Here is a 26,945-nt window from a genome sequence, read left to right as displayed (position 1 = left end):
AAATATTTTTTTTTTTTTAATTTTCTGAAACCAGAATCAGAACTTCTATGTCACTTAAAAAAAAAATTAAAATATTGTGAGTGCTAGTTTTCTGTCATTACCTCTGCAATATCTACGGTTTCCCTGAGTGCTCCACAGTTCAGCCTCTTCCAGCAGTTTTTATTGGCACCCGTTGCTCATGAATGAGCACTGGTCAATGCCAATGAGGTTTGACTGAGCAAGGTCGCTGCAGGGACAGTAGGTGTGATCAGGGCTTGCAAATCACCTGCCGTACACAGGTTGGAAATGAACCTGTTTAAAATCCAGCTGTTTTTCTCAGACAAATGGTTTTGGGTGAGATTTTATCTTTGCCCTCTCAAGAAAACCTTTACAGAATATAAATATTTGTGGGGAGCATATCACAGCAGTTTCTAAGTTTCACTATTTTTCCAACTAATATCACAGATCAGGAAAGCTGGGGAAACTGAAACCCTGATTTGTATTTGGTTTTGGATGTGGGCACTTAGAATGTTTTTCTAGCTTGTGGTGATGTCACATTGATGCATGTAAATAAATACTCAGCACAAGCTGAAAACTTTGGCTTAGGTAAAACATGGCTGTTCTGAATTGCACAGAGAGGTTTGCCCTGTCATTTCACCAACATATCCTTCTTGCATTCAAGATCTAATGTAAAATAATCAGCAGGAGTAAAACAGAAAGAATAATTGTTTCTTTGTGGACCAGAATCAGTTAACTTGTGAATCCAATTGGAAAAAAAAGTAAAATATGGAGATGGGTGTGAAATGAAATCTTGCTTCTGAACACTGCCTGATATGGGGGGAGCTGAAAAAAAGTGGAGCAAAACTGTTGTGTTGGATTAGAAATAACACTTAGAAATATCAAGCTGTGAGCTGTGAGCTTGTACACAAACTAAGCTTGGGAGCTAGGACTTTGCTATAGAATGATCTCTAGAAGCAATTGTAATGATCCATACCACGAATGACATGATATATGACATTGTATGCCTGAAAAGAATTAGTACTCTACAAGCGTGATAAATCCATCTGCCATCCATCCCAAAGGAAAGGGGAATGCGTACAGTTTCTTCTGCATCACTCCATCCGTTTCAGCTGAATTCCAAACAACGTTCGGGCATGGTAGGTTTCCCAGCCACTTGTACATTCTCTTGTAATAATTCTTCTATGGAAACTTAGTCTTCCTGTTATTAGTTGAAATGTACTTTATAACTGCCCATTGCTTCAGCCTGTCCTAACAGTTCAGAATTAATAGACAGGAAGTTTACATTTTCTGCAGTTTTCATGACTTTTTTGTTACATTGCATCCTGCCATTCAGTCGTCACTGGGAAATGAACGGAGAGCATTGTTTGCCAATAGACAGGGGAGAGGACTTTGCAGTGATCTATCATTTATTTTTAGTTTCACTAGATTTTATCATGAAGTAATGGGTGATGTAACTATCGTACTCAGTCTAGTTGGCAAACACTGCCTTGGAATAGGCAGTGTGAATAAATAGCATTGTATCACTCATTTTCTTCAATTAGGAAAATTATTTATTTGCAATGCAATAGTGTGATTGTGCTTAAATTTACCTTACCGTCTACAAAGCATGCCAGTATCTCTTCATTCTAGTCTTATAAATGCTATGTCAACACCATATTTAACACATATAACTGTATTTAACATCGTATTTAAGTTCAAACCCATGTAACTATAGCATGTTAAAACACTGTGTTAGAAGGAAGAGGTGGGGAATCTTTACATAATCAACTAGGAACAATAAATCTAGATGACCTTTCTTCAGATCTCAGGGAGTGGTGTGTTTAGTTACTGGTGACTCCTAGGCCCAGCTATTCAGCTTTCCATCTACAAATGTGTCTACTGGGACCAGCCTTTGATCTTCAACAAAAGCAAGACTTAAACTAACCCTTCTGTATTACCTTGTATGAGCTGCTCTCCCTGTGCATCACCAGTCCCTACTCCTTGTGGTACCACTTGCTAGATAGCTGTACGTATCAGGAACTCAATCTGGGATGGGTCAGCCATAGCACCTGCACTGAACTGGGCTGTTGGATGATCTTGGCAAGGGAGCACTTGTTCCTTTTTGTCCTCCTTCCCTGACCTGGTTTAGATGTTTGTGTTACGGTCAGGGAAGCTGCCCTGCATGGACCTGTTTCTCTCCTGTGATTCTCAGGGGATGTAGGCTGGGCCAGAGATGTGCATTTAGTCAGAGAAATTCCCTGTCTTATCAGACATCTCAACATTGCTAGATTTCCAGACCAAAGACACAAGTTAATTTTCCAGTGCCGATAACTGATAAATAATGCACAATCTCAATATCGAATTGAAGCAAACTTGAGGCCATACTAACCTTCTTGCTACTTTTAGAGGAAAGAAGGCTCATGTTCATCATTCATCCTCTGTGTGTCTTTTCCCAGTCTGTCAAGTGAAGGCTGATGTAGTATATATTGGATAACTGTTTTAAGTCTTCCTCTGCATAGGTTGTGACCCTATGAACCCAAAACTGGTTATCACCTTAGATGAAAATTATAGTATTAGAAGGTTTTCAGGGAGTTACAGCTCGAGGTGTTGCCCCTTGCGAGTGAAATGAGGTAAGGAGGATGTTCAGGCTTTCATGCAGTTCACCGTTTCCCTAAGATCTTCAGGCTTTGCTACTATCTTGGGACAGCAAGACCTCTGGGTTCTTCTAACACACGTCTGAGGTCAACAGCAATGCCTAATTCAAAGACCTTGGCAGAGTTTCATGTAGCATTTCCTCTCTTCTTATGTACTGACTTTCTCCATCAGAGGCACATTTCTTTGATGTCTTGTAGATTTAAACACCCAAAAGAAAAACCATGGCTGTTAGCAATCTTTCAAGACTTGTGCAGAGGAAGCAAAACTGCAAAATTCATAAAAAGAAATTCAGGGGAAGAGTTTCAATGAACTATGCCTAACAACCTTCAGTAACTGTGTTAGCACTGAGCAGACTTCTCAAAATTTCCTGTGTGAGCAGTGGAAGCCTGGAAGAGGAAGACTGGGAGAAAAATGAGAGGGTCTTGCATAGTACTTGTATTAAAAGTCTTTAGTGATTTTCAAGGAAAGACAGAAAATTTAACTGTAGTGTAAAAATAATATTTCTCTTTGCCTGCTGATGTATTTTATCTTGATGGAGTAGGATTTAATTTTTTTCCTGCTGTTTTTTAACTTGGAGTTAAAACAGCTGGAAAAGCTTATATACATGTATATGAAAAAAAAAGTGTATTATATATTTGATTTATATATATGCATACACAGCTATATTTATGCATACACAGCTATATTTATACATACACATATATATTAGCAAGATGCATTTGATCAGAGGATTGTTCCATTTTGGATTAAATGGAGGAGGAACAACTGCTTGGAACCAAATGCAGTTAAAGCAATTACTCAGAAAACTTTCTGAGACTATAAAACCCCCCCACAACTTCACTGTAATATATCATACACTATTGTACAGCAAGTTTCTCAGTTATTCAGTGCCGTATCAGGTGCTCTACAGTCAGGAAAGTTTGTAAGGTTGTTGGCAGTTTTCAAAGACCACCCAGATAATTTGGTTTTCCTGGACCATGCAGTCTCTGTGAGTTTTCTCCAAGTTACAGGCCTTAGCATGGTCTTTTTAAATTTCCAGCCTGCATTTATCTATAGGCAACTTTTTGCCTATTTTATGCTGCACTCACACAGTCATATAGCTTGCACAGGTTTTGTAGAGAGTAAATATCAATATTGTGCGTCAGCCTTCAGTTTTATAAGCTAAACAAGGTACTATGTCAGGTTGCTTCTTTCATCAAACCAGTTGAAGATGGTCTACTTGTATGCCCCTGAAGGCCATTGTCACCACGTATCAGACACTGTGTAGTTTAGAGGGTCATAATGCAGTGGAAAAGGCGGGAGGCATCAATGGGAATAACAGTTCACTTGGCAGATGCCCCCCAAACATAGTTTATAGGTAGGTTATCACTTTGCCAACTTGTAGCCATTGCTGTTTATGCGGTAGGGTCCTACATGAATATACAACATTGTATTTTGGAGTCTAAAAGCAAATTATTGTCCTTAAACACATGCCAGCAACAAGAAAACTCCATCAGCCTATATGCAAATCATTCTAAACACGCTTTTGGGTTTTTTTTAACGCAGACATTTGCATATCCATGTGAGCATTGCTCTATGCAGGGAGTACTCTCTGGTCTCCATTTTTCAATAGGCATTGCTGTGAAGGGCAAAGAAAGCAGTTTAGTGTTTGGTGAAAGTTGCACAGCTTGTTAAAATGCTTGTCAGACAAAAGTACTTATATACTCAGATAAAATAAAAAGCACTTGATGCTGGCCAGAGCTCAGTGCAATCAGCTAGTGATATTAAAATGCAAGGACTAGTTTTCATTTGCTCCTTGAATTAGCTTTATGTAGAAGGACTTTTTAAGGGATACTTTTAGTTTGATTATTAAAATTGCTGACTTAGCCTGCATTGTTCAATCCTGAAGATTTCAGGTAGGCAATAGCTGCATTCCTCAGTGAAACTAATTTGCTTACCTTTTCTTGTCAGGGTCTTAATTTGGACCCAAGTGTTTTCTTTTTAATTGAAAAAACCAATAAGTCTTCTTCGTGGAAGCCTTCGTGACTTATCTTCATTTAATAATCAGTTGTGTAATTGGTGTTCAGATACAGTTTAACTGGGAAAATTGCATCATTTTGCCTATGTGGGGTTATTTGAATACTGAAACTGCAGCTTCCTATAAAGCATTAGATTCCTTGAGGGCACACAAATCCTTGCCTGACCTTTTGAAATAAATTAGCAACAGAATCCAAGGGTTGGTATTTTGATGTAAAGGTTGCAATGAATGCCATCTGTCGGGTATCAGATTGGTTTAATGAAGGCCTCTTTTACATCAGGTGCTCTCCGAGTTTGGGAGGATGCTCTGGGGGCTGTGCTGCAGCCCAGCCTGTACATACCAGTAAAGCTGGACAATTTGCCTTCCTATGACTTAATGAGAAAATCTATCTGGAAGCTGCGAAATACTGCAGTCTCCAATATTTTCACAATTTATGAAAGATTCCCCTGCGATGGCTTGCTGAATGGTGTTAGCAGCTGCTCAGTTTGGCGGCCTGATGGAGTCGAGGCTGCCGCAGCTCTGTGTGCCCGCATCCAGCAGGCAGTGGGGCCGAGCACGTGTTCCCATAGACACACAGGGAGGGTCTGCAGGTGGGTCTCAGTTGACGCCCAGACCCTTGGGCAGTTGGCCTGGACCCTCTGGTCCTTCCAGCAGCCAACTCAGTCTCTCCAATCACTGATACCATGGACACACGGGCCTCCAGACCCTGGTCCCACCACAGGGGCTGTCACTGAGCCCCCACACACCCCTGCACACAGGACAGAGCCCCTCACCAAGGAAAATAGCTAGAAATGGGGTTTAGTGAGAGGCCAGGACAGACTGCACTGGTCACACACAGGGCATGGCCAGGCAGGTTGTACTGACCAGCCCCTGCTTGCACATGACCGGCCCCTTTTGTTCCCTTATCCCACTGTTTTCCCACTCGCTCCTCCACAAAACACCTTGATCCTCCCTTTCCCCATGCTTCCCAGAACATCCCATGGTAAGTCCTGTGCAGTGTTGAAATGCCCTTCCTCTGCCCTCCCATGGTGGCCCCCACGCCCCTGGCAGTGACCCCTCAGTCTGTGGGGTGATGGGGACCCTCTCCAGTTCGCTCATGGTCACAAGTGTCCTGCAGCCATGGGCTGAGGCTCCCCAGGGCAGCCCAGGGGTGAGAGGGTTGTGGGCTCTATTGGGCTGATGAGGTGACTGGGGCTCCCTCCTGTGCCAGTGTGCCCCTCTGCTCCTTCTTGTGTGTGGGAACGAGCCTTTAGTCATGAAAGCTAACAGGTTGTGTCTGTTTTATTAACGAACCAGACATTTACTACACCTTGGGGGGAAAAATCCTCCTGCAGGGGTGTTTGGCCCTTCTCCCCATACCGCATAAGGTACGTGGCTCTGTCTGGTCCTTGAATTATCATATTACTGATACTGTTTGGTAAGTCTGGGGCTAAGAGCTCGAAACCCTGCCTGCCTTGGCAGGCAGAAAGTCCTGGTCACCATGGACTGGAGAGTCTTCCCTGAGCCACAGCCCTCAGTGGCAGTCCAAGACTTTGTCAGACTTTTCTCTGTCTCTTGTTTCCAAGCAGTTTGTCAAAACAAACTAATCCCTCCCCCTTGCTCTACATAAAGTCTAGTAACAGAGTCTCCATCCTTGGAGAAATTAAAAACCCAACTGGACATGACTGAGCAACCTGCTGTAGGTGACCCTGCTTTGAGCAGAGGGTTGGCCAAGACCATCTCCAGAGGTCCCTTCCCACCTCAGCCAGTCTGTGATTCTTCAATGCATAATAGTTTTTCATGTTTGGGGAGGGAATCTTCTTTCTTCATATACTAGGTACAAGAGGAAGTACCGTATTACCAAACCAAGTTGATTTGTATGTTCTTTGTTTAGTGAAAGGCTACGACTATGACAGCGGCTAGAAAGAGTTGACAGAATTGTATTGATACAAAGGGTGGTTCTCTGGACCACTTTCACTTGGAGAGGGTAAACTGGTTTCAGACTGAGCTGAGAGAGCTCATCTCAGCGCATCCACTACTTGAGAAGATACTCTCCAAACTCAAACACAGACCAAAAAGGTTAAGATGTCTGCTCTTATTACTTATCTAATAAAAATGCAATGAATAAAAGTTAAGGGTTTTTTGTTATGTCACCACCCTTTATACCAAAATATTTGAAATGTACCCCGTTCTTTTTATCCTGTTCTCTTCATCCTGGTTCTGAAACTGAAATTCTTTCAACTGAAGCAGAAATCCTTTGTGAGCTTGAAATTGGAGCATCTAATACAGTAACTTGTTACATAACTAGTTCCATTTTTATTAAAGCATGTCTGTGCCACAGCAACTTTCTATAAGCAATACATAAATGAGGTTTTGAAACTCAGTTTCAAAAATCAGGTTTTATAAATTCAGTTTTGAAATATGATTTTTGCTACCTATAAATGAATTTCAGACCAAGTCTTAAGTCAAATCAATTTTAGAAGATAGTCTAAAACCTAGAATACTTCCTTCCTACTATTCATGGCAGAATATTTGCTGGTTTGGAAATCCCATTTCTTGAAGAAGTCTGAAAAGAAATGCAAAATCAAATTTGCACTTTAAACACTTAAGGCAGATTCTCAAGGCCCGTCAATGAATGACCAAATGAATGTTATGTATTTTGGCATATTTGACCAAGGCTATCAATAAACAAAGTTAAAGTTCCTAGAATGAGAGACCAGAATACTAATTCCTGCATTTTCATTAGCTGCTGCACTAGAGTTCCTGGGAGAATAAGTACAAATCGGACATCTGTTGAATTCTCATTATAGCAGTGTGACTGGGCAATGCACTCCAGAAAAGAGCAAGGGAAATCTTAAATGAATTTGCAGGGAAGCATTTTTACAGCTGTTGCAGATCTTAAAATCAGCTAGAAGAAGATTCTGTGTTCTTCAAAAATGGGAAGAATAATGTTTAAAAATTACATTATTTTTAAAAAAAGGTAATGGTGAGTTCCTGAATGACCTCAGGAACCATATACTTTTTCATCTGAAGAGGCACAGAGCTACTTTTCATGTTGCAGATTTATAAAAGCTGTCAGTCATGTGAGCACAAGGACAAACTGATAATGTTAGCTAGCCATTAGTTATATAGGTACATAGCAATGCCAGATGGGAGGAGCTTTATGCCATCCTTGGACACTTAGCAGTTGCTGAGCAGCTGCCTACACAGTGTATTCAGTGCATTTCTGAAGGGCAAAAAATGCCTCCTCCACCCATTAAAGATGTCCTTGTTCGCTGTACACAAGTGAACTGCTTCCTTTGTTAGGAAATGTCTCTTCTGACTGCCTTTTTTAAAAAAAAAAAGAAAAGATATATGAATTCTTTCTCTCAGTAACAAGAACCAAACCAAAGGGGATAAATATGCTCACCTGAATGGATGACTGTTCCAGGTCGGTGGCATTACTGTACAGAACAAGGTGCACATGCATGAGGACAGGCTGCAAAGCTGGGTCCCCGGACTGTATGCTATCTGTATTTCCCTTCTCAGGCAGGGTGTCTAGCTAGTGAAGAATTAATTTCACAAAAATTTCATGTCCTTATTCAGTCCAAGATCCAGTGAAGGCCTAAGGCAGGCATTAGCTTAACACAAGAACCTTAAATTGAAAGTTAGTTATCAAAGCTATGAAAGATATGTTCCAGATGCAACACAACAAAATTTGCTTCTGCCAAAGCTGGGGGAAATGCCCAAACTCACAAGGGTAGATTATATTTCCCCATCTCAAGAGGCTTTAGGTTCCTCCAGCTGCCCTGCACACAGCAATTGGATGCTTAGCTCTGCCCTGGTTCAGGTGAGATGTGGAGCTCCAGCAGCAGCCTCCTTTGCCAGTAAGGAGCAGCTTCAGTAGGATAAGCGAGGACATCTCTGCTGGAGCCAAGCCAAGCCCGCAGGGGCTGTAGACCAGCACTGAGCCTGGGGGAGCACCCTAATCCGGCTATCAGAAATGCTGTGCCGCTGTCACACTGCTGCTGCTTCACAAGGAAGCTGTCAGCTCTTCCAGCTCGGGGGTTCAAACTCGATTATCCCAAAATTGCACTTTGGTACTTCCCTGGTGCTCCTGGGAATGACTGCCAAAATTCACAAGGAGACTTAGTGTGGATGGTATCATGTTGTGGAAATGTCCTCCAGTAAATCATGGGTTTTAGTTCATCTGAATTCTGAATAATCACTCAGAGTATCTTCTTTCAAAAGCAGTATTTATTTTTTCATCAAGATAAGACACATTACACACTGCATAAAGTAAAAAATACTGCTAGAAAAGCTGCATTTAACTGAGATAACAACAAAAAGTATATAGATTGCACTTGAGAAAGTAGGCTCTATCCCAGAAGAATACAGTAAATAAAAAGCTAGCTAGTGATTTGAAATTAGGAATCTTTCTGAGTTTCCTTTGAAAATGTATTTATTTTGGGGGGTTCCAATTCCACCAATAAAAATGAACTAGATTAGGTTTTTTAATAGCATTGCTTTTTAAGTTACAACAATATGTAAAAAACATATCAATTATTACATAGACAAAAGAGAAAATAAAGGTGTGGAAAAACATCTCTGCAATTTCTGCTAATAAATAAAAAGGAAAAGTTTTGCTGGTATTTGGTTTCACCAGGGTCATTGCAGCTCGGGGCTTGGGATTTTAGGAGTTTCACTTAGTTTACATCTATGCTATCATTCCCACACTGCAATCTAAAGCCCATCCTTAACTCTCCTGCACTGGCCTGGAGCATACTGTCTTTATGGCAGATGGCAGCAGGAAGCAGTGAATGGTTCCATTCATTACTAAGTGTCCCAGGAGAAACACTTTAAATTATGTGACAAGTTTAGCCTCTATTTAAGAAAGTAAACCTAACATTAAGCAAGAAGATAATCCCTATTATACCAACTCTTTTTACTTGACAGCTGAATTTTTCTGCTGGACCCTGGCATCCACTGCTGCCTGTATCTAATTCAGCTAGCTAAACTATTAGCTGTTCAGTCTTTAAAATGAGTATTCATACCATCTACCTTTGTGTATCTCACTTAGATGCTAAAATCAGATTTCTAATCTCCCTACATAGTCAAAAGAGAGAGAGAAAAGCTCCCACGTTGGGTGATTTCAACCTGGGGTCTAAGGCACACTGTGGGAGACCCTCTCTCCCCATTGCCTGTAGGGGTAACTCAGGCTCCCAGATGAGGCTGGATCCCCAAAATTAGGTGGTGTAAACCCCCCCCCCACCCCAACACACAGCTGTTCAGGTTGGAGACTGGGCGTCCATGCAGAGGGGTGTGGGAGACACCAGGCGCAGTGGATGCCTGGTGCACATTCTCCCCTGTGGAATGGGAATTAAAGGACCACTAAAAGCACAAAGCCATATGAAACTGATGTTTCCTACAACCAATGCTAACTACGAGGCCAGAGTGCTTAGGCATAAATCGGGCATAATTCAGTCACGAATATACATTAGAGTGCACTGTCTCAAAAACAAGCAGTACTGCCAAGGTCTCGCATGCAAACTTCTTCCAAAATTAGCTAAAAATTATGGAATGGCTCGGTCAATCTTGTTATTAAGCTAGAGACAGGAAAAGAATGAAGTCGTCTTTAAATAGTCCTGAAATATGAAACGAAGCTGGCAATCTTTGGTTACAGTGCTGATCTTTTAACGTGAATTGCTTTGAAAAATGATGAATCGCTTCCCAAGTCAGCATTCAGGAGCATTTTTAAATAGACATCTGGGAGCCAGAGAGGAAAAATTAATATAAATAATAAAACTCCCACACATTTTGAATCTCAAAGGTTAAAGTACAGGAAAGAAAGTAACACAACATTTCTAAGGGATGCTTCAGTAAAGTTTTGCTAAAATTATGAAAGAGCATTTATAAAATACTTGCGCTGATGAAGAGGGTAAATCAGAACATTAGGGCACTTTTATAACAAAATTGTAGACTGCTAAAACACACGGGCTTAAAGGCTCTCAATATTATATTATAGTACGTGCCAGTTTCCACTAATTATAATGCACTATTGTCAAACTACTTTGCTCTTTCAGAGAGACAGAAACACAAGAGGCAACACAAACAAGATGAATCAATGCAACCTATGTCTGCTATTAAATATAAAACATCAGCCATTAAATATGCCACCCCATTCCCTCTGTTACATTCATGACCAAAACTCCAATTCTTTGCCAGACTTAAATCTGCCTGTATTTTACAATTTTGGAGCAGCATATTAAAACCTTTAAAGCTAATTTGGAAGGATATATTTTTTTTCCTTTTTCAGCTAGAGCACTTTCATAACATTCTGAAAGGCACAGGAAGCTATGCTGTAGCTTTTAAAGTGCTTATTTTATTATGAGGTGGTGTTTAATAATATTCTTCTGGAAGTTAATAAATGATGCACGTTTTCCATGACAGACAGACATTGCTTAATGAGTTAATATGCCTCAGCAAAATGCAATCAAAAAGAAATTCACTGTCAACAGTTTAACCATGGCAATACACAGAGCTGAAATGAGACAACTAACCTCAGATAACTAAGATTAATGCATATATGATGAAGTTATAATAATCCATATTTAAAACAAACAAACCAACCAACCCCAAACCAAATAATGATAATTAAATCTCAAGCACAGTTTTGTTTCCCAGTAACACAACTGCAAAACACATCAATATTTTCAACAAACAAGTGCCCTATCTTCATCGCCTGCTTGGGGAAACGGCAATCCTCGAACTGCAGTGAGGAGGATACAGGGGAGAGCTGTCTCTCCCTTTTCATGTCGAGGGGGCTCCTCCTGGGCAACTGTGGGCAGCTCTGGGCAAGGAGCAGGAGTCCAGTCCAGGTAGGTAGAGACCAGAATCGGCCCCAGACCACAGGGATTTACCGGGGGACCAGGGGGGAGCCCGCCTTGCAGAAGTGCCTGGGCGATGGCTCCTGTGGAGTCACCGTGGCAAAAGTACCAGCTTCCGCACCCCCCTACCACCACCAGTGTCCCGGCTTATGCAAAGCAACTACTAATTTCAGCACACAATTTGCTTGAGTACAAACAGTGAGATTTGACTTTACTGGTGTGTTATTTTATGTAGCGATGGATTTTCCTCATTATATCTCACTCTGTTGTGCAGGAACGCTGGTAAGTTCCCTCTCAGAGCTGGACAAACCATTTTACAGTCATACAGGCTCAAATTCTCTCTTCATTTATACCCACAAAACCCTACTGACTGTCAGGAGAGCTGAGCAGGTAGAAATGGCAGCAGAATTTGAGTGTAGGAACTGGTGAGTGAGAAACAGAAACACAACGCTATTTGATTGCCAGCTACCACAAGTTCCTACACAACTGGTGTTTCATTTCAGTGGGCATTGAGTGCCTAAGGACTATAAGTGAGCTTTGAAAACCTCAACCCTCAGAACCTAGCTACAGATAACCATAATCCTATATTCTTGGATGCTGATACATAAATCTATGATATACCTGTTTAGCTGCCATGGAACTAATCAGCACAGCTATGCTGAAACACAGCTATCATTTTTGCTAATTGCAAAGGCAGGCTAGTAGCAAAGTTCAAATGATTAGTGAGTAAAGGTCCTCAGAGCAATCCTGCTTAAAAGTAAACATCCAGTAAGCTGCAATTAGTGTGTCTTGGTTTTTTTCTTTTATTTATTTATTTATTTATTTTATCGGGGTGGTCTTGAACTGCAGATACAATCACAACGCTCATGGTGATCCAGCTGTATATCTACTAAGGCCATGTTGTTCCTGGTTCTGCCTTTTCTTCTGGGATGCCCAGCCTCAGGGATGAATTTCAGCACCTGGGAGGATCAACAGAAATGCATTGATTAGGAAACACTGTTGGAGATTTGAGGATAAGAGTGTTGGGGCCCTGAGGGCACCGACAGCCCTTAATGGCCCTGACCAGCATTAATTTGGACACATTTTTGTTTTACTTCCACCTTTTTCTTTCCACTCTGTGACATCCTGCTGTACTGTTTGTCCTGGAGCTTTGACAGATTGGATTATTTCCTACATCAGGTATCTTCAGATTGTGCAGTTCCCTAACCATGTCCAGAGTTGCTCCTTTGCATGTGAATTATCAAGCATGTTTCCTTTGGCTCATCTTTGAAGTCCCCTACATATCTGAATTGTTCTGCCCCTTCTCTCACTTGTGTGATATTTCTACTCTAAGGAACAACGAACATTTTTTTATGCAATTTGAAATTTCTGAAGTACATATGATTAGAATTGGTCCAAAAATGAAATGCTTGTAGGAGGCAGAAGGAGATGAATGGAGCTTGTGCAAAATATGTGCCAGATCCCATCGAGTTTCTCTGGAATCTGACTTTTGTTGGTTTATCTTAAAAATCTCTGCCTCAATTGAAATAATTTCTTAAGAATTTACTGTGAATAATGTGAAACAAACAAACAAACAAGCAAAAAATTATTTCCTAGGGAACTATACATCATATAAGAGGCTTCTGAAAAAATTCTATCTAGGCAAGAAAACCCTGAGACTCCTAAAAAAGAGGGTTGTAGGTTATAAAGAAGATGAAAAAGGGGCAATGAACGCAAGTTGAAACAAAAGAAATCCTATTTGGGTTTGTGGAAGAAAATACTGAGAGTGGTTAAACACTGGAGCAGGTTGCCCAGAGAGGTTGCAGAAACCTTGGAGATAGTCAAAATTAACAGGACAAGGCCCTGAGCAACCTCATCTAACTTCAAAATTCTCCCTGCTTTGAATGGGAGATTGCGCTAGATGACCCCCAGAGCTGCCTTTGAACCCTTATATGAAGCTATGATTCTCTGAAAATGGTCTTGTGGATATGTGGAAAACAGCCATAATGTTGCATCCTATCTAATCTTCTGTGATTGTGTAAGTATGTAAACCATGGACTGGAAAAAGCTGAGGAGGATGGTGGTTTGCAGGGGCATGCTTTGTGAGCCCACCGTTGGAGGTTGAGTTGCTGTGTAAGAGCTCACACCCCCACTAGCACGGTGGCGCACGTTGAGGAGAGGAAATGCTCTGTTTTGTTTCATTAGTTTGCTGTTGATAGGCCTACAGTGGTTTAACAAAAGAGGTATTAATTTCCAATTTCTGCCCTGAAGCTCAAATATTAGTTTGGATTGGGTACAACAAATGAGTTAAGACTAAGAACACTTTAACCCTCCTAGAGCATTTTTCTTCCCAAATCTCACAGCACTGAAAGATACGCATCATTGTCAAACTTGTATAGATGGAAAACCTGAAACTGATTTGCTCAAGGCTCTGCAACATATCAGTAGAAAAACTACCAGTGGCATTACATGGTCCTTACCCTTTTGACATCACTTATTTACTGATGGGGAGCAGGACATGGTGAAAGCAAGGCTGCAGCTCTACAGCTGACAGTAGGCAGGTTGGCCTGTTCTGCTCTCTGTGGCCTCAAGTACTTGAGTCCAGAAATCATGCATTGGTAAGGTACTAGAGCTAAAACATCTCGCCTCTTGGCAGGCTGTTGTGACTCATGCTAGCTTGGCCAAGTGACTGCTAGATCAGCTAGATTTGTCTTGCTCATTCAAAAGATGGAGAGAAGTCTGTCTTGTCTATCACCTGCCAAAGCCACTGGTCAAGTGGGGAGTGGGACCTAAACATCTTTAGCATCTCAAACACAGAAACACCCACACTTCCGCCCTGAATAACAGGTTCCCTAACTAACAGATCATAGTGTTAGTCAATAATCCTCTCTTTTTTACAAGGTACTTTCTGTACTTTGACGTGTCGCAACACCATACAAGAATTGACATGGTCTCTGGAAGGAGAGGAAATAAGGGGCTGCATACCAGATCAACAAAGTACTAGCAATTTCAACAGAATTAGAAAGTCCCCAAAAGTAAGTGTGAATGACTCTCCAAAGGTTAACCATGGATGCTGTGCAGAGCGGGTGGGGAAGCCCAGGCAGGTGAGCAGCCTTCAGGATGAGACCATTTGTTCTCTACCATTAATGCCTGGAGGGTAGGAAGGCCATGGGATGTAACGAAAGTGATAAGCACTGAACACAGCCTATTATTTTGTCCTCCCTTTTGTGATAAAACTTGTGTTTAACCTATGTTAAACTGAGAGGAAGGACTGTGCCTAAGCAAGGTACAGACATGCTGCTTTAATGTGTTGGGAAGATATAATTACTTTTCCGTTAGAAATGCAGAGACATGTAATTTTTTTTTTTTAAAGCAACAAAATTATAAAGGATTTGAACTGATTTCAAACATTGACTGCCTCAATATATGCAATAAATCCTGATGGACACCAGGACAATTCACTGTACCACACTGTCATCCAAAACACAGAGGAACTGAACCCAATTGGGTTGGTATGATTATTACAGAGCTGAAAATAGACTGCATCTTCAAAGATGCTTTTTTTTACGAAAATATACTTTTAAGATCAAGTACAGCTGCTGACACTGAACCCACAATAAAATTCCTTATTTAAAGAAGCCTTTCACCAAAATCTGACAAATTCAGATGATTGGCACTTTGCAAGATCATGGGTAGGTAGATCTGCTTTTTTCAATTGAGAGCAAATGAAAGTATGCAATGGGATGAGAGCAAAGATGTGGGCTGTATTTAAGCTAAGAGACCTCTTGACAGCTTGGGGATTTTCCCTGTGTTTTATATTAAGAAACATGAGCACAGTATACGGGCTTTGCTGATAAGAGTAGAAAAATGAATTGGCAGGCACTTCCCAGACAAGACAGGAAAGCAGTGTTTGAACACAGCTGAAATTGGACTGCTTTAATGGCTGATCACAGAGCTGATGTTCAAAGCTCTCCGTCTAGTTTCCATCTAATAGTTTTAGTTTCAGCTAAATACAAGGGAATTGAAGAGAATCAGGAAGGTCACTTCTGGTGACCACAGTAGTTCAAAGAAAACCCTTTATTCTGACAATAGCTGCTGTTTCTTCATTACATGGTCAAGTCCTTAAAGGTGAGGAACTACTGAATTAATGAAAACAGTTCAAAGAAATTTCGTTCAGGACACTTTATTGCTCCTTTTTTGATAGGATCAGTAGCTGTAAGAAAATGTGGATGTGAAGAAGGTCTGGAATGCTCAAAAGGTTTGTTTTGCATGGGCAAAAAAGAAGAATAACCTTGCAGTTTTCAAATTAAAGGAGCAATGTCTGTCACTACTAATCAAAATGTGGTGCCTCAGCTGTTCAGATCATTGCCTCACAAAGAGTATATAACTACAGCCATATCCCCCTCATCAAACACTGAATTAATTACAGTCATAACACTATTAAAACAATTAAATAAAAAATCAAGACAGAGGACTTGGCTTCTGAGGTGGATTTGGTGTTTATAGGTAATACAAAAAAGGGTAGCAGGGCCTTGTAGCATTTCTTGTGCAGACAGCTCCATAGGAGCACACCAATACGCTGGATGGCATTTTACTTTGTAAATATGCCTGAGCATCTGAGAGGTTTCAAGGTGAGGTGACTGTGGCCACTGCATAATTTTCCTTGGGGGCGGTGGTGAAGGAAATACAAAGAAAATGCTTAAATACATTTTCCTGCAAGGAATCTTGCTCATTGATCGTGCATTGAATTTGGATGCCAGCTTCTGAAGGACTGTTTAAATGAGGAAGCAAAGCCATCACAAAAAACAGTATCTGGAAGCTGAAGCCAGAAAAACTCAAACTGGAATTAGGGCACACTTGTTTAAGTCAGGCCAACTCATCACCTGGACAGCCCTCCAAGGAAACGTGGGGGTTCCAGCCTGTTTGAGGACATCAGAAAATGGCTGCCTTTCCAGAAGGTATACAGTACAAGTTTGGGTCTTGCTTTGGGGGCAGCAGGGCGCTCTCCAGTGGCCTGTGGAGCACAGGAGGTCAGGGCTGATGGCCCGGTAGCCCCTCTAATCTCAGCAGATCTGTAAGAGCACTTCATGATCAGGGGCTGAGGAGAGTAGGGCAGTGATGACTGCTGGGGAAAGGACCCAACTGGAGATAACCTGTTCACCCTGACCCATACCTGGCATTTCTCCAGTAGAAGCAGCAACAAAGAGGTGACTCCAGAGAATAATTCACCTGAAACACCCACCTCTGGTGGGGCTAGCTCTGATAACTAGGAAAGGAGCCCAAAGGCTGGACTCGCAGCTTTAGGTGGGTAGAGCCAGATGAGGTGAACCACTCCCTCCAGCATTCGCTGATGGTCCTAGCCATGTATCATTTACCTTTGAAGTCAGGCAACATTTAGCCATGACAGTCCATGACGGCCGATTTCTGTTTTAATAAAAAGCAAAGAATAATAGGAAACCCAGTCAACACTTCTTAAAAATAATAATAAAAAAGGGGTATCCAGTTGCTCATAGCCATTTTTTACTTGTTTACTTTATTTATTAGGAACAATAGTAACATTCTTTGTTAAATTCTTGACTAGTAGTTTAAACATCAATAGAAACCTGAAGCCTCACTCAAAAATCAGCTTTTTCTTTTTTTTTCTGATTAGCTTAAGAAGACCACAGATAATCAATAACATGACTATGGTTTACCAAATATCTAGTTAGCTTCATACTCCAGTGACAGAGGATGGAGAGCAACTCTCGATGCTATTTTAGAGGGTGAAATTTGTACTTTGCAGAACTTATTTTAAATTCCTGCTATGCAGCATTATCTAATCTCCTTCTGCTCATCTAAAAATACCATCATTCTAGCATGCAAACCAAATTACATTTGTCTGAGATTCATGAAAGAGGAAGCATCAAAAGTGCGAAACATTCAACACAGATCCAAGTTCTGATACAGATGAAAAATCTTACTCCACAACTTTTGAAAGTTATCTAATCCAAAGGACACACACAGTTTAGCTGTGCTCTGAGCATAAGAAACCAAGCATTATGGGAATGTGGTTCATAATTTAGCATAAGAACCTTTATTCTAGTAGGAACATAGCCTAAAATAATATCACAGACCCAAAGCTGTATTTTTTCTTACCAGAGATAATTATAGGTTATCAGGAATGAAAAAAAAGAGTTCGTTTGCTGATCAGTGGTGGGATTATTGATTCTATTTTTTTTATTTGTATGAATAAGAAACACCTGGTTTTAACACAGCAAACATGGCAAAAATTTTAATTGCGTTAAAACTCAGGCATCTGAAAGAGTCACTAAAGCTATGATGTTTTTGACATATGTGACATCAACAAGACCCTCATTTTGGTGATCTTGTCATGCATTATGGCTCCAGCTATTGCTTTTTCACTGACCAGATAGAGGTGTTCCCCCTTCCCAAATTGCCTCTCTGCCCAGACATGTATCACAGGATGTCTCACTTGCTTAACTTCCAGATGTTATCCCAAGAACTTTCATTTTCATCTAGTAAAAAATGAAATCTTTTTTCTCTCACCGCACCTGCGTGCTCTCTCTGCTCATCCTGTGATCTAGCAGTCATTTCTGACTCATTCTGTTTCCTTGTATTTGCATTCCAAATAAATCCCATTGCTGCTTCTTGTATAATATTTCTATGCATTAACTCTTTTGTCAGGTTAATTCTGTGCCTTTATTACCATAACAACCTTTTATCTCCTTTATACATGTACTATCAACTCCAGGACATACAACAAACAGACTATATTCCTTGCACACAGGTTTGATGATACTAGCTCTTTTTAATCCCTTAGCAAATTTCCTTTGTTGTATCAATCAGCAGCATTTGTATCATTTTTGCCCAGTTATCATGTTTTCCTGTGTAAAGAGAGGGTGAGAATTGTTGTCTGCTCTCTCAAGTGCCTCCTTAAGGTTTGCTTCTCATTTCTCTGAAAAAAAGAAAGAAAAAAAAACCCCACACAACACCAAATTGTATTAGTTACATCTCTTAACTCATTGCAACAACTCCTCTGTCTTACTGAAGTCCCATGTCACCTTTTTATTTTCTCCCCTGCTCCCCTGTTCTTTTCTACCCAATAATATTCCCAACTGTCTTGTTTTCCCTTTACAACGTTGGGTCCAGTTAAAGCTGTTTCTATGCCCCAGAACTTGTGCAAGACTCAGTATTGTGTAGGTACTCTGAGGTGCCTGCTATCTCTCTCAGGGCAGCAAGAGCTTATGAAGTAGCCACCCTAACACTAATCTAAACCTTGCCATTGAGAATTAATTGCATGTATGTCCTGTGAAGGCACCAGACAAGCTCGAGTCATGAAACTTGAATGGAGGCATAATGCTTCAAAAAGGGAGCGGGAGGAGAGAAGCACCATATAGACAGTGAAAAATGCGTCAGTCTTTACAGAAGAGACAAGTAAACAGGTAAAAGATGCGATCAGCTTTCACCACTTTGCTTTTTTCCTTATATGCCTTTTAGCTGTGTTGTTCAGCACTGTGTTTGTGGAGGTTTATACACTCTGACAAATTCTGGTTGCTACCTTAAGAGCATTTATTCCTCATGGAAACTCATTTCACATCTCATCAGTTACAGCAATGAGATGGGGAAACCGATTTCTTGTTTCTCTGAGGTATGTGCATGCTGGGTGGATGGCACAGCCACAGCCCAAGCTGCATTGAGTCCTGCCCTGAGTTCCCCCACACCTTCTCTGGGCTGAGCGATCTCCAGGTTTAGAGCTCTTTAAAGAGCAGCTCCAGGCATTTCCAAAGAAATGCACTGCAATGGAAAACACGTTTTCATTTCAGCTCCCCTTTAGCAAGTTAGACAGTAGATGTGAGCATTTGACTAAGGTGTGCTGCATCCATTTCCATGAATTGCTTTATCTTTCCTTTGCACGGAGCCCTGTGACATAACTCAGTATCACTTATGGTAGACTGTGCCTGAGAGATGTTTGAAATACTGCCAGCACTTGGCCTGTTTGGTTTGCAGGGTGCGTGACACTATGTGGTAAGTCATGAGTATTTGTCCACGAGCTCTGGTCTCAAGAAAACCCAGAAGCTGTGCAAAACCACAGAGCATCACAAGACTCCTGCAAAAAACCCCCATCCATAAAACTATCTGTTTACTCAAGTTATGAACCCATTTACTTCTGGAAACTGCCAAGTATTTTGGTAAAGTTATGGCACACTTCCAGGTTATAAAAAAGACCTGAGAGCTCATTATTAGCATTTCCCAGGGCAATAAAGAAAAAGATACCCCTTACCATGGCATTCTCATTTTCTCATTTTCGCCGCTGTTGCATTATTTCTTATAATTGGACGTGATAGGAAAGAGCTGAACAGTCTGTTCAGGGAACTGGAGCAGCACTCACAGCTTGGGGAAATTAAAGGCTACACGTGATAGCTCTTAGTCCTGCAATAGTAGGAGGGAGCACTCGGTGATGAGTACAGCGTGAGGCTTTGAGTAGGAACTAAGGGGGAACTAAAAAACGTTAAGAGCATAAGGAGAAGATAACCTTGAAATCTTTCTGGACTAGAAGGCTCTAACTCAACAAACACTCTTGGCATTACTGTCCCCACAGCTGCCTGCATGCAGCTACTCCGGCACTGCAAGGCACTGGCTACAAAGCCAAAAAGGAGCCTATCGCTTCTGGAAAATTGGCCTGCCTGTCTTTCTCACCCAGAAACACTGGGTAGCTCAAAAATGCCAGACAACTTTTAAGTGATTTCCAGTTGCATTTCTCCTGTTGAGGACAAGCATATCCATGTGCAGGACAAGTAGCTTTGGTGGGTACAAGAGCTCAGTGGATGAAGCTCGAGGATAGTGGTTAGGCAAAATCAGCCTGGCAAGAGAAGTGGTCTGCGGTCTGCAGGATTCAATTTCAGCTGCTACAAACACCTTCTTTGCTCCACTACCTTATACTTCCTTTGGGTGTCTTTTGCAAGTAAATCGAAGTAATTGGGACTTGTGTTTGAATCTGGCCTACATTCTCCTGCAGCAGAAGGCAGAGATTTCTAACCAAATTAACAGCACTGGGGATTTCATAAAGCTCTGTCCTTTGTTATGCAACTAAAGGCTTTTTGGTTAAGGTTAGTGGGTTTCAAATTGGCTTCTAAAAGAGTAAACCAGCTCCATGGTTCTAAAACTGGCATGTCGAGAGGCCCCTCCTCAGTGCTTTTACTGCCAGGCATTTAAATAAAATTAGAGTTAAGTGTCGAAGGAGAATAAAGTATAAAACTGATTAGCTGTGCGTGGCTAATAATAATAATAATCATAATAATAATAAAGTGGAAAATATTTTGAACTAAAAGTAATGGACACATCTTTAGTATGTCATATGTGAATTTATCTGCATGACTTCCACTCATGTTAATGGGAGCCACTTGGCTAAATTTCTGCTCAGTGAGCTGTTAATTCATCCCTAAGGGATTAAGTTTAAATTTAAACTTACAAAAGCCATTTAATGTTAAAACTTGAACGCTGTCTTGAATTCATATGGTTTTCAAAGAACACAGGACTAGTGAAATAAATTAGCAGTGATTTATTAGTGTGAATATTGAATTTCCTGAATTTAGTGATTAATTTGCAGCAGATGTATGTCATGACATCCTAGTTCTGACCAATACCCAGTTGGTGTGATATTCTGGTGTCCCAGATGCTCCCAAACACCTGATAAAAAATAGGTGCTTGATAACATGTTTATAATCAGGTAGGTTTTTTCCTAGGTACTGTCAATAGGTGGCTTAAGTTCTGATACAGATGTGACCCAGGATTCTTTAGTTTATATTTTACTTCTAATTCTCTCAGAATCCTTCTGAATTATGCACCACTCATATTTAAGCATTGAAATTCCATATAGATTCACTATGCAAAAAAATCAAATTACTTTTTATCATTTTAAATTAGTTCCCTTTCAATCTCTCTCAGACTCTACTTGTTCTTTTCTTAAGGAAAAGATTATTTAGGAAGACCTAATTTTCCTTTAGGTACTATTCACTATTAGTACCTACTTGTCCTGCACATGGATATGCTTGTCCTCAACAGGAGAAATGCAACTGGAAATCACTTAAAAGTTGTCTGGCATTTTTGAGCTACCCAGTGTTTCTGGGTGAGAAAGACAGGCAGGCCAATTTTCCAGAAGTGATATCTTTCACTGTGTCCTCTCTTATTCTCATTTTTTTCTAAATGAAGTGATCCAAAACTTCTGAGCCACTTTCCTTACAAACGTTTTTGACGTGTATCTTCTCCTGTATCTCTCTTGATGTATGTTTTCTGCTTCTGTATATCTTTTCTACTCCTGCCTGTATCCTTCTAAGCACCAACAGTCAAAACCCAGTAGTATAAGTACCCCACCGATTTATCCAGGCCATAATAAATATTTGCTGTGTTATTACTTGTTCACCTCTATTCCTGCAGAAGACTGTCACTTGGGTGTTTTTCCCATCACCACTGCACTAAACAACTGTTTTCCTGAAGCTCTTCACAGTGATTCACTACTTGACCTTTAGTCCAACTTCCACCCCTCGTTTCTCCCTCCTCCCCTCACGCACCCAGTGTTATATGAATAAATAGTCGAGACTGCTCGTCCTAATGCTTGCTGCTTTTCTAAACTGCATTTATAAATAGTTACACAGGCCTTCTGAAATCCCTCGCAGCCTTCTCTGCTGTTAAAGTATGTTATTTCCTGTGCTAGCTGTCATTTTTGTAACCTTTCTGTTCACCTCCGTCCAGATTGATCATACATGAAATGACACGTAATCCATGTGCTGGGGGCACCCACAGGTAGCCACTTCCTATGTAGAAAATTGCTCATCTCTTCCACCTCTTTGCTCTTTATCTCTTAACCATCTCCTAATCCACGTCTGATCTTGTCTGATCGACTGTTTGCTCTCTGAAGAGGTGCCAGCTCTTTTAGCATTCTTGTACAATGTCGTGGTGCTGTATAAATATTTATTCATGCACAAGGCATTCTGAGTTCATTTTATCAGCTCATAGTCATCTAGGTGTTTTATACCTATTAATTTTTTTTCCAATTAACTTTACCACTGAGATAAGGCTTTCTGCTCTGTAATTACCAGGGTCATCCCCTGCATCTTGCTTAAAATTTGATAAAATATTAACTATTCTCTAGTCCTAGCTGATATGCAGTATGCTGTATTCTGCAGTTAATTGTGAGAAAAATCTCTTACCTTCGAAAAGAGTAACCACACTGCTGACAGCAAGGCAAAGGTCTGACCTTCAACAGCCTTCTATTGCAGCCCTAGGGTCTCCCAAGTTACGGTATGAGCCCACATCACATCCAGATTTAAAGTCCATAAAGTTCATTTTCACTTGAGACTTAAGCCAAGTGGCAAATCAGGCTCTTATGAGAGACATGTGTCAGAAATTAAGTCAGCATGGCATGCAGCTACCTACTTTCAGACAATTGAAAGGATAACACCAAGTAACTTCCCTAGATACGTTCACTTTCGTGAACATTGTTCATGTCTGGTTCTGAAAATACTGATTTAGAGGCAAGAATATAAAATGCTCTTTGATTTTTTCCTCTGTAAATGTGTTCTGAATGGATTAAAAAAAAATATGATGGACTTTGTTCCTATGCAAAAATTTTGCCTTCCTAAAAAATTGCTGAGTGGGAAAAAAGCTAAGGCTGAAAGGTTCAGCTGCTTCCTACAGGTAATAAATTTGGAAAGGAAGAGAGTTTACAAGTGACTTAACTGTCATTTCCAAGCATGGTCATAAGATTAAAAGGTATAGCACAAAACAAGAGGAAGTGCAGTCAAATGCCTCAAGGAACACATGTCTCTGTGTTACTAAAAAGAGTATTTCCAGTGGTTGTATCAGTCCTTCGCTGAGAAAAATCAGTCCAACGTAAGCCTCATTCTTGCCACAAAGTTCGCTAGGATGCTGTGGTAGCATCCGCACAGAGAGGTGGCAAAAGTTCTCTCTAACTTCTTCTAAATTAACTTACCCATAAATACCTGTTAACATCCCTTTCTAACACATATATAACCTCCTTCCACTTTGCTCATTCACCACTTCCAAACGTAAATCGCTGGGCGATTATTTGTATCCACCGTATATCCCAAAGGCAGAAATTCATCAAGAAAATAGAAGTTCTGAAAAAAGAGAAACTGCAGTATCCTGAAGCTGTGCTGCTACGTATATATTGTAATGTGACATTAAAGACATTAATATTAAACTTATTTAAAACCAGGCCTTCTTGCAGGTTGACTCCATGGGTGTGTGTCTCTCTATGGCTTACTGCAGTGGAAGGTGTGAATGCTGCTCCACAAGGTATCAAGCATGGACAGCAAGAGCAATGTCGTTATCTAAGTCTAGGCTGCACTCTCAGGCTACCTGAACTTGTCTGGAAGCCTAGCAGATCCTTCACCTCAGGAAGAGTGGTGACCACAGGGGGCATTCATTTAAACACTCTGGTGTCTCTCAAATGATAGCATCTTTGTCTATGACACTTCACTGCAGTCAGTGATTTTTGCCCATTGATTTTTGCCCATTGATTTTTGCACTGCAGATCCAACATGATAATCAATATAAGCATGATAATATAACATGATAATGATACTATAACATGGTATAGCATAATGATAATGTAACATGATATAGCATGATCAATATAACATGATAATCAATATAAGCAGCACACATAGCTGAGAAAAGCCTTCAGAATCCATGTAAGAAATAAATACCCAAAAGAAGTACCAAAGAAAAGAAAAAAGTGAAAATACCTCATGATATTTTCTCACTGTTTTCCCTGACATGCACGTGCAGGATTTCCAGTTCGAAGTCCCACAGCCACAGTTTCCTCCGCAGCGCTGGACAAGGAGGCAGCGAGGGAAGAAAACTACATTTGTCAGCTTCAGTTCCTCCCTTAAATTGACAGAGTAGTTTCTCGGAGTGCAGCTGTAACGTTTCACATCATCATTCAACCTGTCCAGGTCAACTACAATGCAAAAGTCGTTTCATTAGTAAGGTTTGAGTAGGACACCCCTCTGATTTATACTGTTCCCCAGGCAGCCAATAACAAAGTGATGTGACACTGGTTGGAAAATATGTGAAGTATAGCAGTGATTTCTGAACAGATAAACATAAACCCACCAATTTTAAATCACTACAGGTGGCCATCCAGGCTCTCATCCTGTTCCCACTGACTCCCATAGCAGAGCTCACGCTGACTATAAAGGTGAAGGGAAGGCTTGAAGTAAAATATTGGCCTGAAAGCTGAAGATTGGTTATTTTATTTGCTCTGTCACTGATCTGGATCCTTGGGTAAGAGATTCCCCTTCCGCTACTATCTTCCTCCCCCTGCTTATACCTGGCTTACTTAGATGATGAGTTCTTGTTTTTTTATTATAGGCACAATTCCTTTGGCCTAACTGCAGGTATACAAAAGGCAAACACTTTAAACAAGGCTCTTCCTGTGGTCAGAAAAGAAACGTCTTTGGAGAGTGATTCATCCCTTCCTCAAAAGGGCATTTAGGACAGGTGGCACGACTTGCTTTCTCAAGTTGCCTGTCTGTATTGTTTATGGATAGAGTCTAGATAACTGATGGAGAAATCAATCTAGGCAATATTCATTTCAACTGGTAAATGCTACTATAATAGGCATACAAATAAATACAATTAAAAATAATGAGCTTCACTGAATGCCAGTAGTTGGTTGATGTTTAAATGCCTGGTATCTCTGTGAGATGTGTCATGTAAATAAGTAGTAAAGCCAACCATAAACATAACTTATAGACTATCAATCAGCTGTGAGTTTAAGTGCTGTTTCTAGCTTTAGCTTGTAAAGATGAAACAAAACAAAACTTTCCGTAAATACATTTTCCACAATTGTAACACAGATAAAAGTAGCAAATTTCATGAGTTTTATTTCTATAGAAGTCTTCTGATTTCTTTTTCCCTCCTTTTCTACTTTCTTCTTTTCCTTAGGATTCTGTCCACCAACTAAGTCTTCAAAAGCTCAATAATTCATTCAGGATTGAATCATAGAATCAGAGAATCATAGAATGGTTTGGGTTGGAAGGGACCTTAAAGATCATTTAGTTCCCCCCCCCCTGCCATGGGCAGGGATGCCTTCCACTAGACCAGGTTGCTCAAAGCCCCATCCAACCTGGCCTTGAACACTTCCAGGGATGGGGCATCCACAATTTCTTGGGGCAACCTGTTCCGGTGCCTCACCACCCTCATAGTGAAGAATTTCTTCCTTATATCTAATCTAAATCTACCCTCTTTCAGTTTAAACCCATTACCCCTTGTCCTATCCAAGTCCCTCTCCAGGTTTCTTGTAGGACCCCTTCAGGTACTGGAAGGCTGCTATAAGGTCTCCCCGGAGCCTTCTCTTCTCCAGGCTGAATAACCCCAAATCTCTCAGCCTGTCTTCATAGGAAAGGTGCTCCGGCCCTCTGATCATCATGATTGGAGGACATGTGAACTTCTGTTGAGAAGTGAGGTCCTCTGGATTGAAACTGAGAACCAGAAAGAAAATTAAAATGCATTTTGAACTCATTGAGCTTGAAAGCTGAAAAATTCATCTTCTTTTGATTCAGATCTTCAAATTTCAGAAAAAAAACTGGAAACCAGAAACACCGTGTCTCACTGACAAATAGAATCATAGAATCATAGAATAGTTTGAATGGCGAAGTCACTGAGGCAAAGGGCTCTGGAGCAGAGGATCGCGCCGGGGGACCCTTCCTAAAGCGGCAAAACCATGGCAAAACCCGCCCTGGTAGAATTAAATCTGGCCAGGGATGTCAAGGGTAACAAGAAAAGATTCTATAGGTACATCAAGGATAAAAGGAAGATGGGGGGAAATGTGGGCCCTCTCCAAAAGGAAACGGTAAGGGCGGTGAGGGGTGGCGGCCAAACCTCGTCACGTAGAAGAGCATCCCCCAGGGAGCGCGAGCGACCCGGAGCGCGGTGAACAGGGCGGGCAAACAGGGCGTGGCGCATCAGAAGGGCGTGGCACGGCAGTTCGCGCAGGCAGGGCGTGCAGGGCAGGCGAGCGGGCAGGGCGCAATACCCCTCCTGGCTCTAGAGGCCAACTCAACTGGTAGTCGTCGCCCTCCCAGAAGAGGACCGGCCATGCTGTCCACTCGGCCGAAAGCCATCGCCAGAAGGAACGTGGCGACCCAGACAGAGGCCTCACGCAAGCACGCAGCTGTCCAGGTCTCTGGCTGCAGGGAGTGCCTGAGCCTGTCGGCTGTAGCGGAGGGAGGCAGAGACGACACCTGTGTGCGGTGTGACCAGGTGGATGATCTGCTCAGCCTGGTGGCAGAGCTGAAGGAGGAAGTGGAGAGGCTAAGGAGTATCTGGGAGTGTGAGAGGGAGACAGATTGGTGGAGCCGCACCCTGCCACCCCTGAGGCAAAGGCAGCAGACGGAGGCTCCACAGGAAGCAGAGGATCCCCTGCCTTCTTGCCACCAGGTAGG

The 26,945-nt window shown here is 41.3% G+C and overlaps 1 protein-coding gene across 1 annotated transcript in view; it reads right to left on the bottom strand.

Annotated features, from left to right (window-relative positions):
- Positions 1 to 9,902: 9,902 nt before the first annotated feature.
- The window catches only part of PDGFD (platelet derived growth factor D), a 70,056-nt gene continuing 53,013 nt past the window's right edge, over positions 9,903 to 26,945 (bottom strand). Inside the window, exons 7-8 of the mRNA XM_009322281.1 lie at positions 24,243 to 24,457; positions 9,903 to 12,455 (exon numbers count right to left, since the gene is read on the bottom strand). Of these exons, the coding sequence (XP_009320556.1) occupies positions 12,321 to 12,455; positions 24,243 to 24,457 (350 nt within the window). The 3' untranslated portion in view covers positions 9,903 to 12,320. The remainder of the gene's footprint in view (positions 12,456 to 24,242; positions 24,458 to 26,945) is intronic.

The sequence above is a fragment of the Pygoscelis adeliae genome, unplaced genomic scaffold, assembly GCF_000699105.1.
Source record: "Pygoscelis adeliae isolate BGI_AS28 unplaced genomic scaffold, ASM69910v1 Scaffold383, whole genome shotgun sequence".
In the NCBI taxonomy this organism is placed as follows: Eukaryota; Metazoa; Chordata; class Aves; order Sphenisciformes; family Spheniscidae; genus Pygoscelis; species Pygoscelis adeliae.
The sequence above is the reverse complement of the archived record's forward strand: the minus strand, read 5'-3'. Positions and strand labels throughout refer to the sequence as shown.